Source organism: Artemia franciscana, chromosome 7 (genome assembly GCF_032884065.1).
Source record: "Artemia franciscana chromosome 7, ASM3288406v1, whole genome shotgun sequence".
Lineage (NCBI taxonomy): Eukaryota > Metazoa > Arthropoda > Branchiopoda > Anostraca > Artemiidae > Artemia > Artemia franciscana.
In genome coordinates, this window is record NC_088869.1 from 34,594,489 (window position 1) to 34,617,726 (window position 23,238).

General features: G+C 35.6%; 2 protein-coding genes across 8 annotated transcripts in view; one reads left to right on the plus strand and one right to left on the minus strand.

The window, feature by feature from the left end:
- LOC136029199 (out at first protein-like) overlaps positions 1-23,238 on the plus strand; it is a 48,152-nt gene that overhangs the window by 22,328 nt on the left and 2,586 nt on the right. Inside the window, exons 4-6 of one of the 3 annotated variants that reach the window (XM_065707345.1) lie at positions 985-1,165; positions 7,062-7,260; positions 22,453-22,570. In XM_065707345.1, coding sequence (XP_065563417.1) covers positions 985-1,165; positions 7,062-7,260; positions 22,453-22,555 — 483 coding nt within the window. In that variant the 3' untranslated portion in view covers positions 22,556-22,570. Of the gene's footprint in view, positions 1-984; positions 1,166-7,061; positions 7,261-14,807; positions 14,970-22,452; positions 22,571-23,238 lie in introns of those variants that run through there. The other 2 variants (XM_065707347.1, XM_065707346.1) reach the window with 2 other exon arrangements.
- LOC136029198 (regulator of G-protein signaling 7-like) overlaps positions 13,445-23,238 on the minus strand; it is a 139,429-nt gene continuing 129,635 nt past the window's right edge. For all 5 annotated transcript variants that reach the window (XR_010617993.1, XM_065707341.1, XM_065707340.1 and 2 more), the window contains one exon: positions 13,445-16,045. Coding sequence is in view for 3 of the 5 variants with exons in the window: in XM_065707341.1 (XP_065563413.1) it covers positions 15,935-16,045 (111 nt within the window). In the remaining 2 variants the exon portion in view is untranslated. The remainder of the gene's footprint in view (positions 16,046-23,238) is intronic.

Genomic DNA, 23,238 nt, shown 5'->3' on the forward strand with positions numbered 1-23,238 from the left:
GGAGATTCACATGGGGAACAAAATAAGAAAATAGCTAACACTATTGTTTGTACAAAAGCTATTACAGTTTCAGAGTGTCAGGCCACCTCTACCGCCTGGTATCAAGGCCAGCCCTGCCAGGTCTGGTGAATCAGCTTTACCAATAAAACAACTTATTTCAACAAATCTTTTCCCAATTGCCTTTATATGTACTTTATTATATCAATGGAAAGTAAAAAATAAAAAAAAATGTTTGTGAATAATTGATTCTATCCATTTGTCAGAACCTGCCCTTCAAAATTCGTTAATTTTGCCGCATTAGGTAGTCGCATTAACTCGTGTCGTCTTTGTAAAATAATTATCAAATTCGTAGTGTCAGTGATGGATAGTAAGGCTCTTCTAACTGAACTTTTTTTTTTAATTGAAAAAACTTAGTTTTGTAAAGAAGAGTCTTTTATAAGTAATTGCTGGTAATCTTTTGACGTTGAACAACATTTGATTGAAAATATTTTTTGGGAAAGTCGTCTGGAAGCGGAATTTTTCGTCAAGTTTCTATTTTCTCTCATTGATTGATAATAAATTATTTGGGTACTACCACATCCACATTAGTCAAACATATTTCGTGTAGCGCTTGTATTAAACATTTTATGTGTATTATATATTTAGGTATGTTATTTGGACACCAGACTCCTTGTGCCTTAGTTTTCCTGTAGACATAATGAAAGTTTTCTAATCAGCTGCTGTACAAGTGAAGAAAGTTGCTGATTTACCATAGGAAAAACTAACGCCTTGGGAATCTGGTGTTCAAAGAGCCTACTCAGTTCTCACTATCCCAGGGTGTCCACTGTTCCTCCTCCAAAAACTGTAAAGACCACTTCAAAATACTGTACATTCCTCTGGGGCCGATTTTTGAAATAATTTAGTACCAATGAGTAATGAAGACTCTTGGTCATCTTCTATCAAATTGTTGGTATAAATGCGCCTGTAGTTTATTCTTAATTTTAGAAAAATCCCAGCGTTATTCGAGTGGCGGAAGAAGACAAGGGTGTTTTTCATGCAGTATTCAACTCAGCAATTGACATTACCAAAAGCTCCATCATTTCACAGTCAGTTTATCATAATTGTAGAGGCAGTGGTGAAGTTGTTTACTTAACGGAAGATGTCAAGGACGTTCCTTCTCTAAAAGGTTTGTTCTGCTTAATTCAAGGATACTGAAAAGCTTTCATGTAAAAAGTACTTTAAGAAATATTTAATAACTATTTGAAATTAGCATGGTCTTAAATCTGACGAAGTATAAGAACTAAATATTGTTTAAAGAGCATATTCCGACAATATACAGTTGCATTGGTTTCAAAACATGGATACAATAGTGAAGACTCGAATACTTTCATTTGACGTTAGTATGACAAGAGTCATACTAACATAATCAATTTTTTTATATAATTTCATGTTAGATTGAAATAAACTTAGACCTTCACTTTAAATCGCGATTTTAAAACATTAAAACTAAACTATAGGTGATATTATTTTTAGTCATGCTATTTGAAACTACATTGTGATTGGTGGTTGTAGTTTTTAACCCCTATCTAAGCAATGTTAAGCAAAAGCAGAAGTATTTCTCCTATTATTTATTTTTGATTTCAGTTAACGTATGCAATGCTGTTGTCCGCGGACATTTTCTGCTTGTCCCAGACGATTATTATCCCAATCCCCTATTTGATACAATTTGATCCCCTATTTGCTACAAATTCACTATCCGCTATTCACTCTTTCATTCGTCTTCTTGGTGTGAAGACCATTTAGTCTGAAAGGATAAAACTAATGGGACTGGTTTGACTCGTCTTTATTCAATCTAGATGTTGCAATAGAACATTGTTTATTTGGGTTGTGATTTTTGAACTCTTTAACCAACCTGTTTAACAAGTTTTGGATAATTAACTTTTGAATCTAAGTTGACTGGGATAACCTTTAAATAATAAAAGCCTGTTGTCAAGTTTCTAATAAATAGGCATAAAAACAATTGTTTCCATGTAGCGAGTCAATTAGTAAACTGGTAATCGTTGCATAATTAGCTTCCAGAAAAGGAGTCAAACTTCGATATCTTATTTTTCATAATTTTTATAAGTATGGGGAAGGCAATGAGGGAAAAAATGGAATAATCTCTAAACTTGTCTGCATCTACGGCAACGAGACAAGGTGATGAACTTTCTATAAGGTCTTTAGCAGAAAATTTTAGCTTGATTTTGGACACAGTTACAGGAAATACTACCACTTTGGAAGCATTAAAATCTAATATCAAAGCATTTGAAAATTATGTAAAAAGATTGTAGGAAATTGTTTTTGAATCAAGTAAAGAAGTTGCGCAATTGAAACCTCTTGTTCAGAATGTTGAAATAGTGATGATAAGCGTCAAAAACCAAATTTCTGTGGTGGTGGAGGAAAATATAGCGCTTAAGTCCCATATGGACAAAATGTTGCTTACTCTGACGAAATTAGAAGCTAAAGAAAACGGTAAATATTTAGTGATGTGGAATGTGAAAATTCAAGATGAAATAAAAGCACACGAACTATTGTCCAAAGTTGTTACTGAAGGCCTTAATCTACCAGCCCCGAGCCCAGCTAAGTTGGTGGATTTCAGGGAAAATGTGAATTTCTTGAATTTTGAATTGCCATCGAAGTTGATCAGGAACGAGATTTTGTTGAACGCTAAGAAACTAAAAACCAGTTTCGGCACCTTCGCAAGAAATTGCTTAATTTGAAACTCAAATTGCGGGATGTTGGAATTGACTCTTGGTTGTCCTAAGGTCTACCCCTCTACCTAAACATCAAACGGCAAGATGGTTCAAATAAGCGACTAAGAATCAGTGAAGCATTCAGTTTAATTACTAATCTTGAAAAGAAACCTGACGGTGAAATCGCAAATATGAATATATGATATCATAAAATGAATTATGCTTATATGATCATTGATCAGTTTGTTTGATAGTGCTGTGTTTTTATGTATGGACTAGTTTGTTTGATAATAGGAGTGTTTGACATGTATTTAAGTTGAATAAACTATTGTAATGGGTCCTATGTAATCTGATGTGTTTGGGTGATACTATTATTGCTAAGAAAGAATTGTTTATATATATTTTTGTTTGTTTGTTTAGGCCTAGACATATACTTAGTTGATGTGGGACTAGGAACCTACCTCCGGGGACTAGGAATGTTTTTCAACCTGAAGGCCGAGTTTTTGATATTTCAAGCCAGTTTAATGAAATAATTAATAGAAATTTAGATATTAATGCCAAGGAAATTTTTACAAATGAGCCATCAAGATATATTTTTAAAGATGATACTATACCTCTGTATTGGGATGAGGGTTGTCCTAACCTTAATTTTTTTTTTATGTGAATTGTCAGGGACTGAACTCTAAGTGTAATTTTTTATCGGAACTAATACATACTAAGGTTTTTCATGTAATTGCTCTAACTGAAACATTGTTAGGAAACCATAATTTTCAATTATTGGATATCCCTGGTTACAATCTATATGCAAGAAATCGAGAGTTTTACCAACACGGTGGTCTAGCAGCATATATACAGACTGAGTATCAAGTTGTAATAAGAGAAGATCTAGCAATATATAGGAAGAGGGTTTGCGAGTGTTTTGTTCTGCAATTTTCAATTGAATTTTTATATTGTTGTTGTTTACAGACCTCCACAGAGCCCTCTCCAAGATTTTATGGACCTATTTGAAGAACAATTGATAAAACATCTGATCAACTCTATGTCATGTTTTATAATGGGGGACTTCAATATTGACCTAATAGACCAGTCATCTGCCAGTACTGAATTTATTAATAGAAGTCTATCTAATGGGTTTCATCCTTACATAAACATCTGTACAAGAATTATGGAAACATCGGCGAGTCTGTCTTCTGGATAATATTCTTTCTAATGTTCCTTTGAGTTTTCCTAGGGTACTCATCAATGATGTATCTGATCACTTTGGAGTTTCAGCTAGCTTCAGGGCTGCAGTAAAAGAGGCTTAAGGCAAGGGATCAAGATAGATTCCAGTAATCCACCAAACTGCTCGGATAAAGTTGAAAAATAATATCGAAAAGGTTGCTTGGTATGAAGTACTAGGGGATATTCAGCATGCTAGTTCGAGGTTTTTCTTTATTTTATGAAAATTTACAGAGTTTGATTAGTCAAGTTGTTACATTGAAACCATATATTAGATAACAATCAAGTAAAAAACCTTGGATCAGTCCAGTGATATTGAAGCAAATAAATGTTAGAGATAAATTGTTTAATTCTCAAATAACTAATCTAACACAAGAAAATAAGGGGTTATACAAAGTTTATTGAAATAAGTTGAATACCGTTTTAAGAAATGAAAAAAGGAAATACTTTGAGAAGAAGTTTAAGGATGTGGAAGGATTTCCTAGAAAGACTTGGGGATCAATAAAAGAAGTGATTGAATTAAAAACAAATAGTGTTCCCGTTGAATTGATTAGCGCAAAGGATGAGACTTTAAAGTTGGAAGATGATATATGTAATGAATTTCAGAGTTATTTTTCAAATATTAGTCCAAATCTAGCTATTTCAATTATGCCTGATATTAGTGATCCGACGTACGAATCTTTACTGAGGGACTCGATTGATGTATCTCTTCGCCTTAGACTTGTAATAGCTGATGAAATTAAGCAAATTATTTACGGGTTACGTAGTAACTCATCTGGTAGTGATCAAATCACTTTAAAAACTCTTTAAGTTTATATTTCCCATTAAATGTCAATTTTTATGTGAATTAATTAAGAAGTGTTTTGTTCAAGAGAAATTTCCAGATTGTTTTAAGGTTGCCTGTGTAACCCCAGTTCATAAAGGTGGTATTAAAACTGACCCAGGAAATCACAGACCCATAAGTATTTTACCCACACTTTCTCGCGTTTTAGAGAAGTGTTTTAGTACTAGAATGATGAGTTTTTTGGAGGGTCATAAGTTACTAGTAGAGACACAATTTGTGTTCCGTAGAAAAAGAACAACGGAACAGGCAATGATTTATTTGACAACTGTTATCAATGAGGCATTAGATAAAGGTTTTAAAGTAGGTGCTGTATTTTTAGATCTGATAAGAACTTTCGATAAGGTGGACCATGAACTTCTTCTTAAAAAGTGCGAGGTGTATGGTCTGAGGGGAAAAGCGTCGAATTTTTTAAGCAGTTTTCTAAGTAATCGTTATCAGAATGTTCAACTAAATCATTCTTCTTCAGGAGAAAAACTGGTTGAACTAGGTGTTCCGCAAGGATCAGTTCTTGGTCCTATATTATTATTGATATTTATAAATGATTTACCAAATTGTCTAAACAATTTTTGCTATAGAACAAATAAACTAAGGGTTAACCCCACTAATAAAACAGTTTTGCTTTTTGCTGATGACACAACAACAAATACCACAGCTAAGACAGCGCAGCTGCTTGAGAAGTCAATGAGGGAATCAGCTGATAAAGTTGTAACCTGGCTGAGGATAAATAAACTAAGGATAAATATAAACAAGTCTAATTTTGTCATTTTCTCACGATCGCCAGACTTTTATCTATGGACGAAGGAATTAACTACGTCAAATGGAGTTATAAAACGGACTTATTGCATTGAAATTGTAATTGATGAAACTCAAGCAGCATGTAACTAACTAGTAAAATTCTGGCAAGAAATCTAGGTATAATGAAGAAACTCCAGCATTTTTTTTCTAAATCCGTCCACCGCCAACTTCATTTTTCTCTTATGCACCCGTATATACTTTATTGTCAAGTACTTTGCTCTCCACTTTTCATGTATCCTTAAACCAATAAGAGTTCTACAAAATCACGCAGTTAGGCTTTTAGCAGGGATTCCTCCTCATCAGTCTGTTCGGGAAATTTACCCAACCTTGAAAATTTTGTTAGCTGTGGGACTCCATGAATTTTATTTATTGCGGTTTATTTTGGATTACTGCAGGTTATTCAACCACACTGTTTTAGTGATTTATTATGCGTTAGTCTTTTTTTTTAATTCACACGATACAAGGGGCAGTGTTGATTAAATATACCTAGAGGCATTTCTTCCCGTTCATGTTTTTCTGTTTTATATAGAGGTACACGGAAAATAGTTTGGCGAGTAATATAAGGAGTTGTGGAGACCCCGTTATATTTGAAAAACCATCTAGGAACTGCTTTTTGTAGAATATGAGTTTTGATTGATTCATTTATTTTATTTATTGTGGGGGTTTTATGATGTGTAGTTCCCAGAGGAAAAGTAAAGTAATGATGTTTCTTTTATATTTATAGTGGAATTTGGTGGCATTAGTGGTGTCGATGACCTAGTGTTTTTTTATTTTATGTATTTTGTTTTCTCTATCTCCCCCTTGGACAAGCTTTGCTTTTTTGGGGAGGTAGTAAGTTGCGACCATTTATTTTGTCTTCTGAACCAAACGTGTTTAAAAATTGACTGAAAAAGCAAAATTAAGAACAACGAACTTTAGAAATGACCATTTCTAATCACACACATCATATCATCGTATGTATAATTTTCATCATACACACCGCGAAAGCGGTCTTTATGGCTTCAAAAATGGTGAGTTGGTTTAGAAAAACACAAATATTGAACTGTTGAGTCTCAGGGCCAAGCCTTACCAAATAAGACGCAGTGTGTGCTCTTGGTCCATTTCAAATTTGAAAGGTAAAAGTTATATTCTTAGTGGTTTGGTGTTGATAGCATATATTCACTGATTAAGGTATACTTTGGCCAAACTGGATCCCCCCCCCCTACCGGAAGGGCTTGCTATGTACTTGTACAACGAAAATCCCCATATTCTGTTTCTGTTCAGTTTCCTAAAATAGTCAGGAAAAAAGAAGCCCTTGCTGATTATTCTTGCCAATAAAAAGCATTTTTGTCAAATTATACAGTAAACTGTGACAGGCAAACATAAATCTGTCAGTGTACGATACAGTATTCTCCGTTAAATCATGTTTCGATGATGATTCTCTAAATCCTGTGTCAATTAAACTGTCTAGTTGAAACGTATTGAGACTCTTAATTGATTAAGTTTTTTTTTAGATGCGGAAAAGGCTTCTCAATTAGACGATGTAGTCCAGACAATTCCTGATATTCAGTCCTCTCCATATTGTTCCTTAATTGACTCTGAAAATTTCCAACAGCCCTGTCTGTGTCATTTGCGTGTATGCATACCATGGTATCCATGTGGCTTAAAATTCTGTCAGACAACAGACAACAAGGGAAAGCAAACACAATACAGGTGTGGAATTAAAACTTGTAAAAAGTGCTATTCTTTTGAATATTTGGCAGCAAGTAGATTATTATGTACGTGGCACTAGTTCGAATAAGGGCGTGACCTAGGTGTTACTGTGGTACCTCTGAGATTTAGAAAATCGATAATGGGTGATTTTCTTTTTAAATCAGACTTCATAAATATTTTGATTGTTTTGAGCTTTTGCAGGAATGAGGTAGCTCAGTTGTATTATTTATTCACTTTATTATGCAATGACTGAAAAAGCTATTGGAGTAAAATGAATTGAAAATCCATTTAAGTTTGATTTGTGTACACATGTTGTTTTACTAGTCATATTTCTGGTTTGTAACTTGCCATATGAAGTTTTATTGTTAGTATATTAATTTTATTTTCTCACCTCATGTTTAGCCAATGTGGTCTTATAATTTATGTATTCTGCCACTATTTAATTAAATTTTAAATATGTTGTTTTTTATTTAGTCAAATGTTTCGCAGGTACACTGCAATTGCATAAAACCTTTGGACCATAAATATAATCAGAGCATCTCACTGTTAATGATTTTATGCAGAGTTGCACTACTCTCAGACATCCTGATTTTGAACAATCCCCTGATGTTTTGAACTGGAAATACTGTAATTCAGATCTTAGCTCTGAGAATAAAATTTATTAATTGATTATCTACTGCGGCACATAGCGTTAAAGAACTTCTTGAATAAACCAGGCTTTTGGTTAATCTGTATTTTGATGAATCCATCTGTTCTATCTAATCAAATGTATTTTGATGTTGTTTTTTAATCGATCGTGACTTTTTTATTGAAAGATACGGTCATTTGAATTCCGCATCTGTTTTTTCAGCTGCTGCTAAAGCCAAGATATGACTTTTTTGGTTTGTGTTTTGTGACTCCTTTCCAAGTTAGGAATCGTTTTTCTGTTCAGGAATAAGGTCTATTGACTTTTTGACAATTATTTGCAAAAAAAAGAAAGAAGAAGTATAGTAATTAGTTTAGAACAGTTAATAGGTTGGAAAATGCTTTTCGTTTTTATTTTAATTGTTGATTTAGGCGGGGAGCTATCCTTTAATCTATTGTGCATCTACCGAACGTCCATTTTGTTAGCAATAAACATGGCAAAATATCATTGTTTTTTTTTGTCGGATGGACTAATCGGACAAAGTCAAATATATAGATTACCATGAAAAAGCTGGTGGCGAAGTTTTTGAAGTTAAGGTTCTTTGGCATCGAAAGTTATTTGTTTTTTTTTTGTTTTTTCCCAGGGGAAACGTCATCTGTTTTAATTGTATCTGTTATATATTTATATTAAATTTCTCTATTTACTGAAATTCCTTAATTAAAATCAAACGAACTTTTATAATCTCCCATTCGAATGTTTGTTTCTGTGTGAGCAAAGATCACTGGCTTATTCTGCCTCAAACAGGAAGAGCAAGACACAAAAAAGACACACTAAGAACAAACTACTGTTTCTTCAAGCCAGATTTTAACCCAACACACTTAAATCCAGAAGTTGTCAATAACAATAATTATAAAACTATTTTTGTTACACAGTGAACTTTATGACTTATTTCTTGTATCAAAAAATACTTTTATAGTCAATTAAGATGGCAATCTGTAGTCCCACCAAGGTGCTTGAAATACTAACATTTATTGTAGCCTAGGCCCAGTGTTTCAACAAACACTCTAACTATTAAGTATTATTTACTTCCAATTTTGTACATGTCCCGACGAATGCTTCAAATATTAACTATTTATTATTTTCAAATTTGTACTTAAGTATATTATAATTTAGACAACTAATCTTGGGTGCGTATTGGTAGCGTGGGGTGCCGCTTGTACTTAAGTATAATATAATTTAGACAACTAATCTTGGGTACGTATTGGCAGGATGCCGCTTGGACTTAAGTATAATATAATTTAGACAACTAATCATGGGTGCATATTGGTAGTGTGGGGTGCCGCAGGTATTTGTAGGCTTGCCAACCTTTGGAAAAATTTTTTGCGAGCAGCCATGCTAAGACCAGTTGTTCTCTAAACTAAATATGTTGTAGAATGAATTATATTCAACTCTTTAATATTGAGAAAGGAAAATAATATCGCGAAAATACGTATAAGAAAGAATTAATATAGATATAAAGTATTGAAATTAAAACTATGTAATAAAATATTCTGTGGTATGTGGCTTAGAAAATCTAAGCTATTCTTACAGCAATTGTCAAAGTCACATCGAAAAAAAAAAATAAACAGAGTTTAATAAGAAAGCCCAGTCCATTGGATAGAGCTATTATGATTGATAATATTTTAAGATTAGCAATATTTAGATGCCCTAAAAATGCCATATTACCTTAGTGCTTGGATTGCTTACCCACTAGAAAAGAAGAAATACCTGTGGATGGATTTCTCAGTACTTACACAACTTTTCCATTAAAGCTGAATCCTGCCGACTCAATGCTAGGCTTAAGACAGATTTTACCCTACTACTTATTTATTTTTTCTTTTATAATTTCGGATTCCAGCTTTTGGAAACACCATCTATAGTTACAGCTATTAAACCAGAGGCTCCTTAACAATTTCTTTTTTGAAAAAAAGTATATCCTCAAGCTAAAGCAAAAATAAAAACAAACAAACAGGCTCATTAAAAACGGGGAAAAAGTCACAGATGTGCTGATAGTACTTATATTGACTCTGAAATTTGGCCGCGTCAAATAATTCTGAATTTCAGGATCTCTTAGAGCCCGCTATCTTAAAGGAAGCTAGAATATTCAGTTGCAGGAATATCCCAGAGTAGCTATTTTTTCCATCTTCCTCCGGTATGGTTGCAGAAGAATTCGGCTATTAAAGACTGTGTTTTGCCTCGACCCACCTGTTTTATATTTATCTTTGGAACGTTAGATAGATTCCTGAAGAAAGCTGAAGGCCTTGAAATGCTGCAACGTAAGGAAGGGATGGGAGTTAATAAAATGTGTGTTGCGTCTTGAATGTACTGTAAAACCAGGACTTTCTTGAATTTTTGCCTCTATCAACGAACATTCCTGGTTCTTGTTCTACTCGTACCAGACCAAAGTTATAATGATATCTATGTATCCGAGATACTTTTTTCTTCTGCTCTAAGGATTCCTAATGTAACCAGAAATGTAAATGCATCATGTTTTTCCAGACATACACTCTTCAATAAACCGAATTTTGTTTTTCCCAAGCTTCGATTCTTACTGTAGAGGCCAAATTTAGCTATCCAGCCGTATTATTATTTGATGGATAAACTGTTTCTCGGCTATTTCAGCTGCACATTTGCTTTTGCTCTTTCTAAATGTGGCGCTGGTGTCTCAAGGGCAAAAAAGACTGGCGTTTTGATTTAACTAAGTCGACACATGATTTACATTTGTTCTCTTGTTATGAGGTAAGTTTTCAATGGCCAAACTGTTGGTAAAGAGTGGACCTTTTTAATAACACAAATTTGATTGTAAGAAAGACTGATTTTCAATAACAAAAAGCATTAGTTATTTTAGTGATTCTCAATATGTAAAATGGGGAATATATCTCCCTAAAAACTGGTCAGGGATTTTGATGTAATTTACATAATTAAATTCAACGTGTCCAAGAACATAAAATCGGAAGTTTCAAATACATGCATCTTCATTTGTTTTCTTGATTGTTCGTTTGTTCGAGATTCTTTTTTCTAGGGTTGACCAGATCGAACCTGTGGTCATAGTATATCGAGAATGTGCCCCTTTGAGCGGAAATTCAATGCTCTAGGACCCCTCCTTAAGTAACGAAAGAGACTATGAAAGAGGGTAGTTCTAATTTCTGCTAAAATGCGCTGTGAAACAGAATTCTGACCCTACTTAGGTCAACATGCTATCTGCGCTGTGAAACAGAATTCTGACCCTAAATATTTTAGAAATATATATATATATATATATATATATATATATATATATATATATATATATATATATATATATATATATATATATATATATATATATATATATATATATATATATATATGCCTGGCGGCTTCACCGCCATGGCCCAGCACGGCTACGCAGGTACTTTTTTATACTTAACTTTTTCGCATGCTTGTCAATGGTCTGTGTTGAGCAGGTGCCGATCTCCTGATTCAATGCCTTTGGCTGGGAGTGCAGTGCGTGTTTGGGGATAAACCATCCAATGCTTCCTGGGTTTTCCCCCAGGTTTGTCCAGGTACCCATTTAGAGTTGGGTCGAGTTTGGCAGGGCTTACAAGAACACACCATTGGCCCCGTTTTAAACCAAATAACCAGCGACACCAGGACTCGAACCCCTGAGCTACCCAGGTAGGCTTCTATATATTGATTCTCATTGTCGCTTATCATCTTACCGCAGACAATGTGAACTTCTTGATGTCATGGCGTCACCATAGGTTCGATACAACCACCCTCAGAAAAATACGAATTCTTCTGTAAAGTTATGACTTATTTAGATCGTTTTTGTGGCCAGTAATGCGGATTTACCAGCTTTAAGGCAAAAAGCTATGTAGCCGATTTCGAGACTGGGACCCAGCACACGGCAGGCTTGTATATATTGAGTCTCGTTGTCACTAGTGTTCTAACTGCAGATAATGTGATATCAACTTGTTTATGTCATGACGACAGATTAGGTTCAATGCAACCACTCTTGGAAAAGTATTAAAACGGATATATTTCTAACAGATGTTTTAAATGAATACACAATTGCTCGTACAAAGGGAGTATATGCATTTGTTATTGTTTTGTTTTAACTCATGAGGCGTCAAATAAGCAGTACCAGTTGAGTTAAGAAAGTCTGGTAAAAATTCAATTCCTCCTTCCTGTTAAAACATCGCTGGATTGCCTCTTCTTTAAAGTCTCAGCATTTGAGTCTCAGCAGTTTCTAGAAAGTGGCATTAGATCGCATCGATAGCTGGCGTAGATGTTCAGGAAGGGTCTTATTCTAACAGAAATATAAAGCTCGAGCGTCTATTTAAACTCACAGCAAAGTACCGATTTATACCATTTTTACCACATATGGCAAAACTGCTATTGAGTGACAATTTGTAGATAGCTAATTAATTTTGAACTGCAGAAAGCGAATTTCATAACCTCTCCGTTTCAGAGGACATACATCTGCGAGTTGGCACATTTGTGAACTGGTACATTTGTTGGGGGGGGGGGGGGAAGGGACTGCAAATTTTGTGTTTGACGAGGGGTGGCTAAGATTGTTGCCTAATCCATATATACACGTCTGCACTAAAAGCTGCCATGGAAATTACAATCCTTTCACGTCTCTCTAGGGAGGCAAACTCAAATATGTCACGTAGTACCAGGTTATCAAAATAGTGTATACATAATGTCTTTCGAATGACTTGGGGTATCGAGTTGAAACTTTCAGGGAATGATACGGAGCCAATTAGACCTCAAGTAATGACTGAGAGGAGGGGCAAAAGAGGCTTAAAATATGTGTTTTCCTTTATACCAAAATGTTTTGGCACTAAAATCCTCTATGCGGCCTCATATCTATTCACGGTTAAGTAGCAACCTAAATTAAAAACATTCTATGTTGTCAGGTGACCAAAACAGCTTAAATGCGATATCCGAGAATTATATTTAGGGAAAGAATTTATTCCAAAATTTAGAAGAATTTAAAATTACCCTATTTTCTATTGATATTTCACGTTGAAAAAAAAGCAAACGCACCGGTAAAGTTCAACCGAAACTCATTTGTCAAGAAATTGTTTCTATTTGATGTACGTGTCTAATCCGCCTATAAGTTTTCTAACTATATGTCCAAGTAAAACTTTGAGTCTATTTGCATGAAATACATACTCAGGAAGAGAAATTGCGGCCCCACCCCCGAAATCTTCATGCATTTTTCGTTTCCATATTTTAATTATATTATTTTGCCTCTTTTGCTGTTTGACGAACTTGGCTCCCTCTTGCATTAGTTCTGCTACATAAATTAGGATTAAGGTTTTGCTTCGCTCTATATCTCTTGTTCGTCTTTTTCTTTGTAAGTGTTACTGGTAGCAACTAGTTTTTTATTTTTTGGAGTAAGGATCTATCAGGATAATCCAAGTTGGAACTAGAGGTGACTTTAGATACGTACAGATACAGTCTCGAGTCCTCTGTTTATTCTTCCACGTGGACAAACTGATCCTAGTGGTGTATACTTTAAGACGTAAATTAATAATGATCACTGTATCTTATCAACGATATACATACAAAGCAATACTTAGGGTAAGTAGTAAGGTAGAACAAATGGGAATGGTAACTACAAGAAGATAAACTTTAAAATCGCTAAATATTGAAAAAATAAACAAAGGTTAGCATAGATTTGCTGGGCACTTACGAAGCTAGGTCTTTTGAACCCAAAACGCCTTTTGGGCTACTTGCTAGTCTTTCATCTTTCGTTAATGGCCTGTTTTTAATTCATCTCTGCTATTTTAATTCAGTTCATCTATATTTTATATATGTAAAGCTATAGTGAAAATGAAGGATAAGATCACCAATTTTACCAAAAGTATAAAATTGTTACTGATTAGTATAACTTTCGTTGTAGCCATGATAGCTATGAGAACACAATTTAGTCTAATATAGAGCATGGTTCAATGTAATTTATGTTCAAAATAAAAGTGGCCGTTATTTATTTTTGCCTTATATGCTTGTAAACGGTTTCTGCAGGTACTCATAGTAAAGTTACCAATTCCATTTGTTTCATGGTCACGGCTTAAAGAGCCCATTAGGAACACAGCATAGGTATTTATATAATGGCTGCTATGCAAAAAGAAAAAAAAGAAAAAAAAAGGGCTAGATATTCCTAAAGAGTCATCCAAAGAGAATGGTTAAGTGATAAGAGAGCAAGCTTGGTTTCTTCTCTTATATAAAAAAAGAAATTGTAGCTTTTACTGTTAGCCTGGTAGGTCATAAGATTGGCTGTGAAACTCAGAATAAGAGTATCTGTTATTTCTTTTTCTTTTTCCACATTTGCTTTACGTTAGACCGAAGATTGAAAAACTGCTTTTGCCAAAAGGGCTTTATAAGTTTCATTACGGCGATTTTTCAAAACTAGAGTGTGTTCTGCTTATTAACTTATATTTTTATATTAACTTACAGCCTAAATATATTTTTCTATCAATTAAAGATGGCTTATGGCAAAATATATGCCTATTTTCATACGGTTCTGAATTTGATGCAAATAAACTTAGGTCTCTTGTTGAAATTCAAATTCGGATAAGTTCAAATTAAGCTTATTTTAAATATTTAAAGTTTTTTTGGATGACACTGGGCTGTTAGTGTCGCTTATAGTTTTCCATTCCTATCTAACTCGTCTTAGAGCGATAAAAGTTTCCTCTCTTATCTGTTTCTCAAACTCTTTGAGATATTCTCTGTCACTTGGCTCCAACACAGAAATTGATAAAGACCAACTATACCGGAATGATTCAGACATGTCCAACACCCCTACTTGTTTGTATTATTGCTCATCTGTGTTTACACGGCTCGTTCACTTAGCACCAGAAATTAAAAACAAAAATATTAATTATTTCAGACGTAAATGAAGCACTAGTCTCCTGATAACAAAATTGGTTGTAAAAAGAGTTCATGGAACAGAAATTAAGACAGATTAAGTGGTGCACATTGTTCTACTAGTTTCTTGTGGACGTGCTTACACTCAGATAATATTTAAGCAATAAATGCGATGTTTGATATATCTCCTTGTTCTGAGCTTTTCACTTTTCACAGCTGGTAGTAGGTGATATCAATAGTATCAACCGCACAATTAGTCAAATATAATTAAAATAAATATTAACAATGTTTACATCACGATTTTTCGTTTAGTTAATGAGCTTATCGTTTCACTTGTGTCCGATAAACTTCATTCTCGTAAATAGTCTAGGACTGAATTTCAACAAATATGTGCAGATGCAGTAATATCCTTGATTCAAAGATTTTAGAAGATTCAATTGTAGAATTGAACTGTAGAATTTAGAATTGTAGTGGATTCGATTGTAGAATTGCTCAGAAGGTTGAAATTCAGTTGCTACTACAGGCCTTTATTCGCAAGCTGGAAAGCGAAGCTAGCTTTATTTTCCATTGTTTATTTCCCTTATCCGCGACTAGCGAAAAGCTGTCAGACTGTTATTTGGAAGAAGACAATAAATGGATAGGCTTGGAAAGCTAATACAGCCTGCTAGTGAAAACTGTTTTCGGCTAGAGGCTTTTGGTACAAAATTTAAATTATTACGTTAACGACTCTAGTAAAATTCCCAATTATGACTTTTACTTTATTTCATAGTCAGTGAACAAGAAGCGAATAGTATGTTTGAAAATCTTACAAATCATGAATGAGACATGTTATTTACCCTGGCTTTTCGATAGAAAGTGATGACAGTGGAAGCGTGGTCAGTTTTTAAATAATTTGCTTCTAATTCGTAACTCTTGACTAGCCGGTGTAATTTTTATATCTGATTTTGTAAGCCAACTTCGCATTCTATTTGTTTTTCGCAGCTGGCACTTCTTTGCCACTAAAACACGGTTTATCATGAATAACCCCCAAGTTAACCCATGCCTGATAAATTACCGAAACTAGTGAGCAAATCTTAAGATTTCATTGACTCTTTGGCTCTGTTTTTAACACCCTTGAACGAACGCACAATGGTAAGATATCAGAGTAATTCAGTGATTTGAATCTGTGGTTGCTGGCTGGTCAATATTTCCTGCAAAAGGTGTCAGCATCGGTACAATGTTGAAATTGGAGAGACGAGACATGATAAACATTCTACCGGCCTAAAAGTAAAAAAGAAAATTACACAACGGAATATATGAAACTATGACTAGTATTAAGTAAAAAAAGACAGCAGCCCTAAGACTCTGTTACATGCATTTTGTAGGAATGTAATAAGCACTAGATTATCCATTTCTACTTTCACTAATGTATTCCACAAGAATCTAAACTAATTCAGACAATCTATAAAAATCACTTGCCATCGGAAGTTGAACACCCTTAACTACGCTACCCTTAACTACTGGGTTGGACATCAGCTTGATTGTTTCTTTCTTGAAAATGATATTTTAGTGCTGACTTTTTTTACCACACACAGGAAGGTTGGTTGGATTTTTATGTGTAATTTTCTTTATAGCACGAAGTTTTATTGCTGGCTTAGGCTCTTGAAGTTCGTGACAGCTAACAAATTTAGAACCGTAAGTTAATTAAAAAAATCCTAAAGGGTAACAATTTTTTTGATTATTAGGTAGCTTGAAACGACTCGAAAATTTTCATAAGCGCTTTCAAAGGGTTTACCAAAGATTAAATCATTTTTTTTGGCCTTTGCTGTCATTCTGATCTTGAGCAAACCAACATTCAATCTTCTTCAAAACGGATAACAGTAGTCAACCAATTAGAAATAATACAGACAAATTTTGTCGCAAGACTATTGCATAGATGTAAAGCACCATCCCCATTCCTATTATCCATGTCCATCTTAGAAGGTTTTTACAAGTTCAATGTCAAAATGTATTAACGTTTTTATATGCTCAAAGTGTCAAACAGATTATTTTCAATATTCAAATATATGGATAGTCTAGCTTTCATTCTTTTCTAATACCATTGACAAGTTCGATGACCATAGACTTGGACTGAGGAACATATGAAGAGGAAAATCTTCGGAACATGATAAAGTAGAAGAAACTGATAAAGTAGACAAAGCGTGTACAGTGCTCCAAAATGAAAGATTTTTACCCAGTAAATTTCAGGAATAAAACCAGATTTTGTGAGGTGACTTGTCACCTGCTAAAGGATTATAAGGGCCTTTGGAACGAAAAGCAGAAACGTCTGTTAAATGGAGGGCAAGTGGGAAGTTCGGGCAACACGTCATATCTCGAGGAGACAATACTGCGTCTCCTGTTTGTGTTGACTCATGACCAGAAAAATACTACCTAAAGCAGAATTAGGAACTGGGGGCTCCTAGATAGCTTTTTTGTGGCCTACAGAGAATTTTTTATGACAAAGTGCTTAGAGTAAATAACAGCATTTGTGCTAAAGATTTCAAACGTAATAAATAAAAAAAAATACTTAGACTTAGACTTAGGTCCTCCCACGCCTGAGGGCGCATAAGGCAGCAACAGCGATTCGCCACGACGACCTGTCTTGAGCCTTCGACCAAAGCTCCTCCATCGAAGACCTCGCCAGCTTCGCCTCCTTCTCTAACATCCTGCCAACGGTCATTTTGGGTCTCCCTGACTTGCGGAGGCCAGGGGGTATCCAACACCATATGTCACGAGGTAGCCTTCCATCACCCATTCGCACCATGTGCCCCCAATACATCCATCGTCGCTTTCTAATGGAATCAAGGATGGGGTATGATTTGTCATGGTATAAATCTCATAATTTCTTATTCTCTCAGTCCAATTTATATTCAAAATATATCTTAGGCAGTTATTATCGAATGCCCATAGTCGTTTTCCTAGTTGCGCAGTGATACTCCAAGTTTCACAACCATATGTAGGGACGGAGAGGACATTGCTATTACAAAGTCTGAGTTTTAGCTTCTGGGAATATTTGTTATTTCTCCAAACATTTCTGAGACAATTGAAGGCAGAGCCAGCCAATGCTATTCGGCACAAAATTTCTCTTTCAGGATTGGGATCTTGCGTAAGAATGCTGCCTAGATATTTGAACTCTCTCACTACTTCAATTTCCTCATTGTTGACCAAAAGTCCCTCAGCTAAGTCAGGAATGACTGCATTTGACATTGATTTAGTCTTGTTAGCGTTTGTGGAGAGTCCAACAGCATTTGCCACACGCTCAAGTTCATTTATATTGTGTTGTATATCTTCTGATTCGTGAGCGAAGAGTGCAATATCGTCCGCAAAAACACCATCATGAAGGGTTCTTAGTGGGATTAATTGTAGACCCCCACTGAAGCTACATCCACGAAGCACAAGATCTATGACTATGGCAAATAACAGTGGCGATAGAATGCAGCCCTGCCTTACACCCGACTGAACGGTAAACCAGTCCGTTAGGCCACCCTCGGTTTGTACTGCACACATAATATCGAGGTATAGCGCTTTAACTATATTTACAATTTTAATCGGGATCCCGTAATGTATTAAAATTTTCCACATGGTCTTGCGGTGTATCGAGTCGAAGGCCTTGAGAAAGTCAATAAATACTGTGAGTAGTTGAACCTGCCATTCGTTAGATTCTTCGAGCAGGATTCTCAGGCTAAATATTAGGTCACAACACGATCTGTTTTGGCGGAATCCATGTTGTTCATCTCTCAGAACTTTCTCCACTTTACTTTGAATTCTATTGAGAATAATTTGGCACAAAACCTTGCTGCCAACTGATTGTAAAGCGATGCCTCTCCAATTATCACATTTAGTCTTTTGTCCTTTTTTGAAGCGTTTTACAATTACTGCCTTTGACAATTTACTCGGGACTTTTTCATCATCCCAAACACGTGACAAAAGTTCAAACATGGGCACTGCTAGGGCGCTTCTACCATATTTCAACAGTTCTGGGGGTATGCCATCGTTACCGACTGCCTTTCCGTTTTTCAAAGCCATTAGAGCATCTTTTACTTCACTCAGCAAGAGAGGTCCGGAATGTATTCCAAGATCAAACAGTGTTTCTTCAGGGGTATTTAAAGAAGTCGTGGGAGGCACCTGGTTTAATACATCGGTGAAATGTTCCATCCAACGTCGGTTTATGTCATCCGTCTGGGTTAATAAGATGCCTTCTTTGTTTTCAACTTGGGATGAAGAAGCCTTCGAAATACCCGCAAGCTCCTTCGTTATAGCGTACACAGTTCGACTATCTCCTCGCCTGGCGGCTACTTCAGCCTGATCAGCCATAGTTTCGAGGAACACCCTCTTATCATTCCTAGTCCGTGTTTTGACTTGTTTATTGAGACGCCTATACTGCGCTTTTAAATCATCAAGATATTCTCTAGTGCATGTCCTGTTATGCTCACGTCTATCTATGAGAATTTTGACTTCTGCCCTTTGATCAATGATATCCCAGGTACTTTCAGATATCCACTGCTCTTTCTTCTTCCTGTTATATCCCACTACTTCTTGTGCCACTTCTTTCAGGGACTCGACGATCTTTTCCCATTGATTATCAATTGACAACTCGTCCCTTAGCATGGAACACTTATTTGACAAAGTAGATGTATACTTTTGTAATACATACGGGTCCTGCAGCTTTCTTACATTAAACCTTTTTACTGTCCGCTGGGGCTTTATGACAGTTTTTAGTTTCAGCTTAAACTTAGCAACAACAAGTTGATGGTCGGAATAGCAGTCGGCACCTCGAAAGGTCCTAACATCCTCTAAACAACGTCGCCTGTGCTTGGCAATTAAAATATGGTCTGTTTCATTTCTTGTTACACCATCAGGCGAGTTCCAAGTATATTTGTGTATTTGTTTATGAGGTAACCATGATGCGCCGACGATAAGTTCATGAGTCGCACAAAAGTCAATTAAACGTACGCCATTATCATTGATTTCCCCCAGTCCATGCTTACCAAGGATAGCTGGGGCATAGGAGGCATCACTTCCAACTTTAGCGTTAAAGTCCCCACACAAAGTCACAATATCGTGCCGATGCGCTTTAGCAACAACATTTGACAACCCGCGATAAAAATCATCCTTGGTCTGATCATGGTATCATTGGTTGGGGCATACACAACAATAACTGTCAATTTGGCCTGAGAAGTGGCAAAGCGAGCACAAAGGATTCGCTCATCAATAGGTTCCCAGTCCACTAGGCATTTTTTGGCCCGACTACTTAATGCCATTCCAACACCTGCCTCTTTTCTAGTTTCAAGTCCAGAATACAAAATATGGTATGTTTCACTATTCAAAGTACCAAAACCGGTAAGTCTGGTCTCAGAGAGTCCAGCAATGTCAATACGGAACTTATCAAGGGTCCTCATAACACTGTTGAGTTTTCCTGGCTGTGTTTCTTGATTAACTGTTCTAACATTCCAGTATCCAATACGAAAACACTCGGTCGTTTTCAAGAATCCTGTCCGGGGACGTGCGTTAGTCGTCATCAAAGAAGAAGTCAATCCGAGGCTATCTGTTGCTGTTTCTTGAGTAATCGATTTTACGGTGGCGGGTTACTAGCCCTCCGACCAACCCTCCTCCTTCTTATAGGCTGGGACTTAAAAAAAAAAAAAAAAACAGAACTAATGATCTGCGCATCTGCAATTCACTCAATACCTTTTATTTAGGAGTGAGTCTGTTTCACTTTTCTTGTATTTTCTGCATACTGTAAACGAATCCCCTTTTTGAATCTTTATTAACCCTTTTAAAGTATTGAATTACAATTTGCATTGTAACAGGGCCAATATTGCCAGCATAATTGAATTCGGTCGGCGATGCTTCCTATGTTTGAGTGAGGACTTTAATGTTGGTTCCTACAGATACTTTAAAAAGCTATCTGACTCTAAAAGTATTTCTGTACAAAAGTTGGTGGGTTTGGCAATCGATGGAACTCCCGCTACGGTATGTGGTGAGAAAGGATTTATTGCCCTATGTTGTAAAGACAGCTTTCCAAAATGTCTATCTCACCATTGCATATACCAGTAATTTTTTTTTAGTAAGTTTTCGAGTATCAGTAATGCGACGAAAACAGTTGTTAAACTCGTAAATAAAGTAAGGGTTTATGCCCTTCAGAAATGTTTGTTCAGGACTCAGTACTGAATAGTTATAATGGTGAGTCATAACATGGTGATGTATTGCTACATATAGAAGTTTGTGGGCTTAGCCGAGACTGGGTTTTAACACATTTCAAAGAATTGTTTCCTACTTTGGTGGAATTTTTGGAAGAGTGAGGGGAATCATTCCATGAGCTAGGAGATTCAGTTTGGCTAGGAGCTACTGTTTTTTTTTGCAGACACAAACAAAAAACTAAACACCCTTATTATACAGCTTCAAGGCGAATATAAAGGTAGTTATGGGGCTATTTTAGATGTGGCCTCATTCATAAAATGCTGGATCTACGGGGAAAAACTTTACCCAGGGTGAATACTTGACTTGTTTGAAGCTGGGAATTGACAACCAAGGACCTTCGCAACCTCCTTGTAACAACTAAGTTCATATTTTAATTCTTTCCGACATGAAAAATAAGTCCAGTCAGCGCTTTCGAAGTTATTTTGATTGCAGGAGAATTGGTCACTTTATCTCCTTTTTCTTAGATTGACGCTGAAGAATTTTTTACTTGTATCATGCAATATTTTGATGAATACAACGCTGGAACGGAGATAGAATTGGCTGATTTTCAAAGTAAACTTTCATTAAAAGCACTCATTTCGAGCAATGAACAAATTGGTTGGTTTAAAAATGAGGGCAATGTTCAGCTCAACATGTCTACCAAGGATTTTATTTTCCGGCGTTGAATAACGAACATTGGCGCAACGGCATTTAAATGGCCGCTATTACGTATGAACCTAACATAAAAAAATTGTGCCTGACAAAAAATTCCACCTACTACATTGAACTTTGTTTTTCTGATAAAATATTTCGTTAATTCCTTAAAATAAATGGGAATTGTATTTTTAAAGGTAAGAAACAACTAAGTTATTTAAATAATAACAAACATTATATCTCTAATTTGTCTGGTAGCTTACACTAGGGTTTATGAGAAACAAGAATGCTCAGCCGCTTATAAATTTGACGACTGAAATAAAGTATTTCCTCACTAATTTGTTCGAAGAATAAATAATTACAAACGTTTTCGGTATTGCAATTATTATTCTAAACCTAAAAGCAGGTCGATTGCAGATCGCCGGGAATTATTTTCAGATCGCTGGTAGAATATCAAAGACATTATTGATGTATCTAAGGAATACCCTGAAGTTTCATACTGAAATTCAGTTTGTGAAGAAGCCAAGGATGTGAATTGTGTTTGGAAAGCATAACTGGTAATTCGTAGCTTTTCTTGCAGGTTCCTCATATTTCACAGAGACAAAAAACTTTCGATTAATAGACATGTAATTTTTCTATACTTTTATTCTTTTATGCCTTTAAACCTAGTTCTTCTATACCTTAATTCTTTTATGCCTATACACCTAATGCTATTATAACTCTTCAATCAATGGAAGACATATTCTTAATAGCCATGAACAAGTTGGATTAACAAATATTTTTTTTCTCGCTCGTCCTCAGGGATTTATTTTTAGATTTGAAATATACTCGGGGACAAACACGCTACCAGAGGAGTTTGAAGACATTGACGTTTCAGACGGAGGACCTGGAGATGCTCTGCTTAATACAGGAAGATAACTAGGAATCTAAGTGTAGAGGTTTCTTCCACTTGTCCTTCCGTTGCCTTTATATTGCATATAATGATGCCACACCTTACAGTAATGGCATCTGATTATAGGCCGAAGCATGGTGAATTTAAAGTTGAGAAGAAAAACACGAAAAAGAGAACGACAAAACTTCCACACCATGTTCCTAAGCCAAGGCATACTAAAACTTATGCTTCCGGGTGTTCATATGGTAAGTTAAAGGATTCGGTACTTAAGGCGTAACACGAAAACCCCGTAATAAACAATTCAACTGCTCCAGCAGTTTTTTTTGTACTGCTTGTTAATGCATAAATCGGTTTAAAAGCAACAAGAAGCCAGTGGTTGACAAAAAGTTTTAATCGAACGGTTATTTATTAATTTCACTTGGTTATCTGCCGAGGATAGATAATTGTATAAAATTGTACTACATCAAAGGGGACAATGAGGGGTTCAACCTAGTAGTAAAGGAAAGTATACTTCGTCCAGAGAAGGCTTAGAACCACCTGCCGGAGTATCCCAACCTGGAATACGCTGCTCACTGCCGTTTTCTAGGTTGTTAGATATACTGTACATTCATTGCAAGTTATTTTTTGCCTGGTTTATGGTCACAACCGCATCAAACAGTTTTATCTGTGAATTTCTATAAAAATGCTGTTTAGAATTGTATTAGGTGAA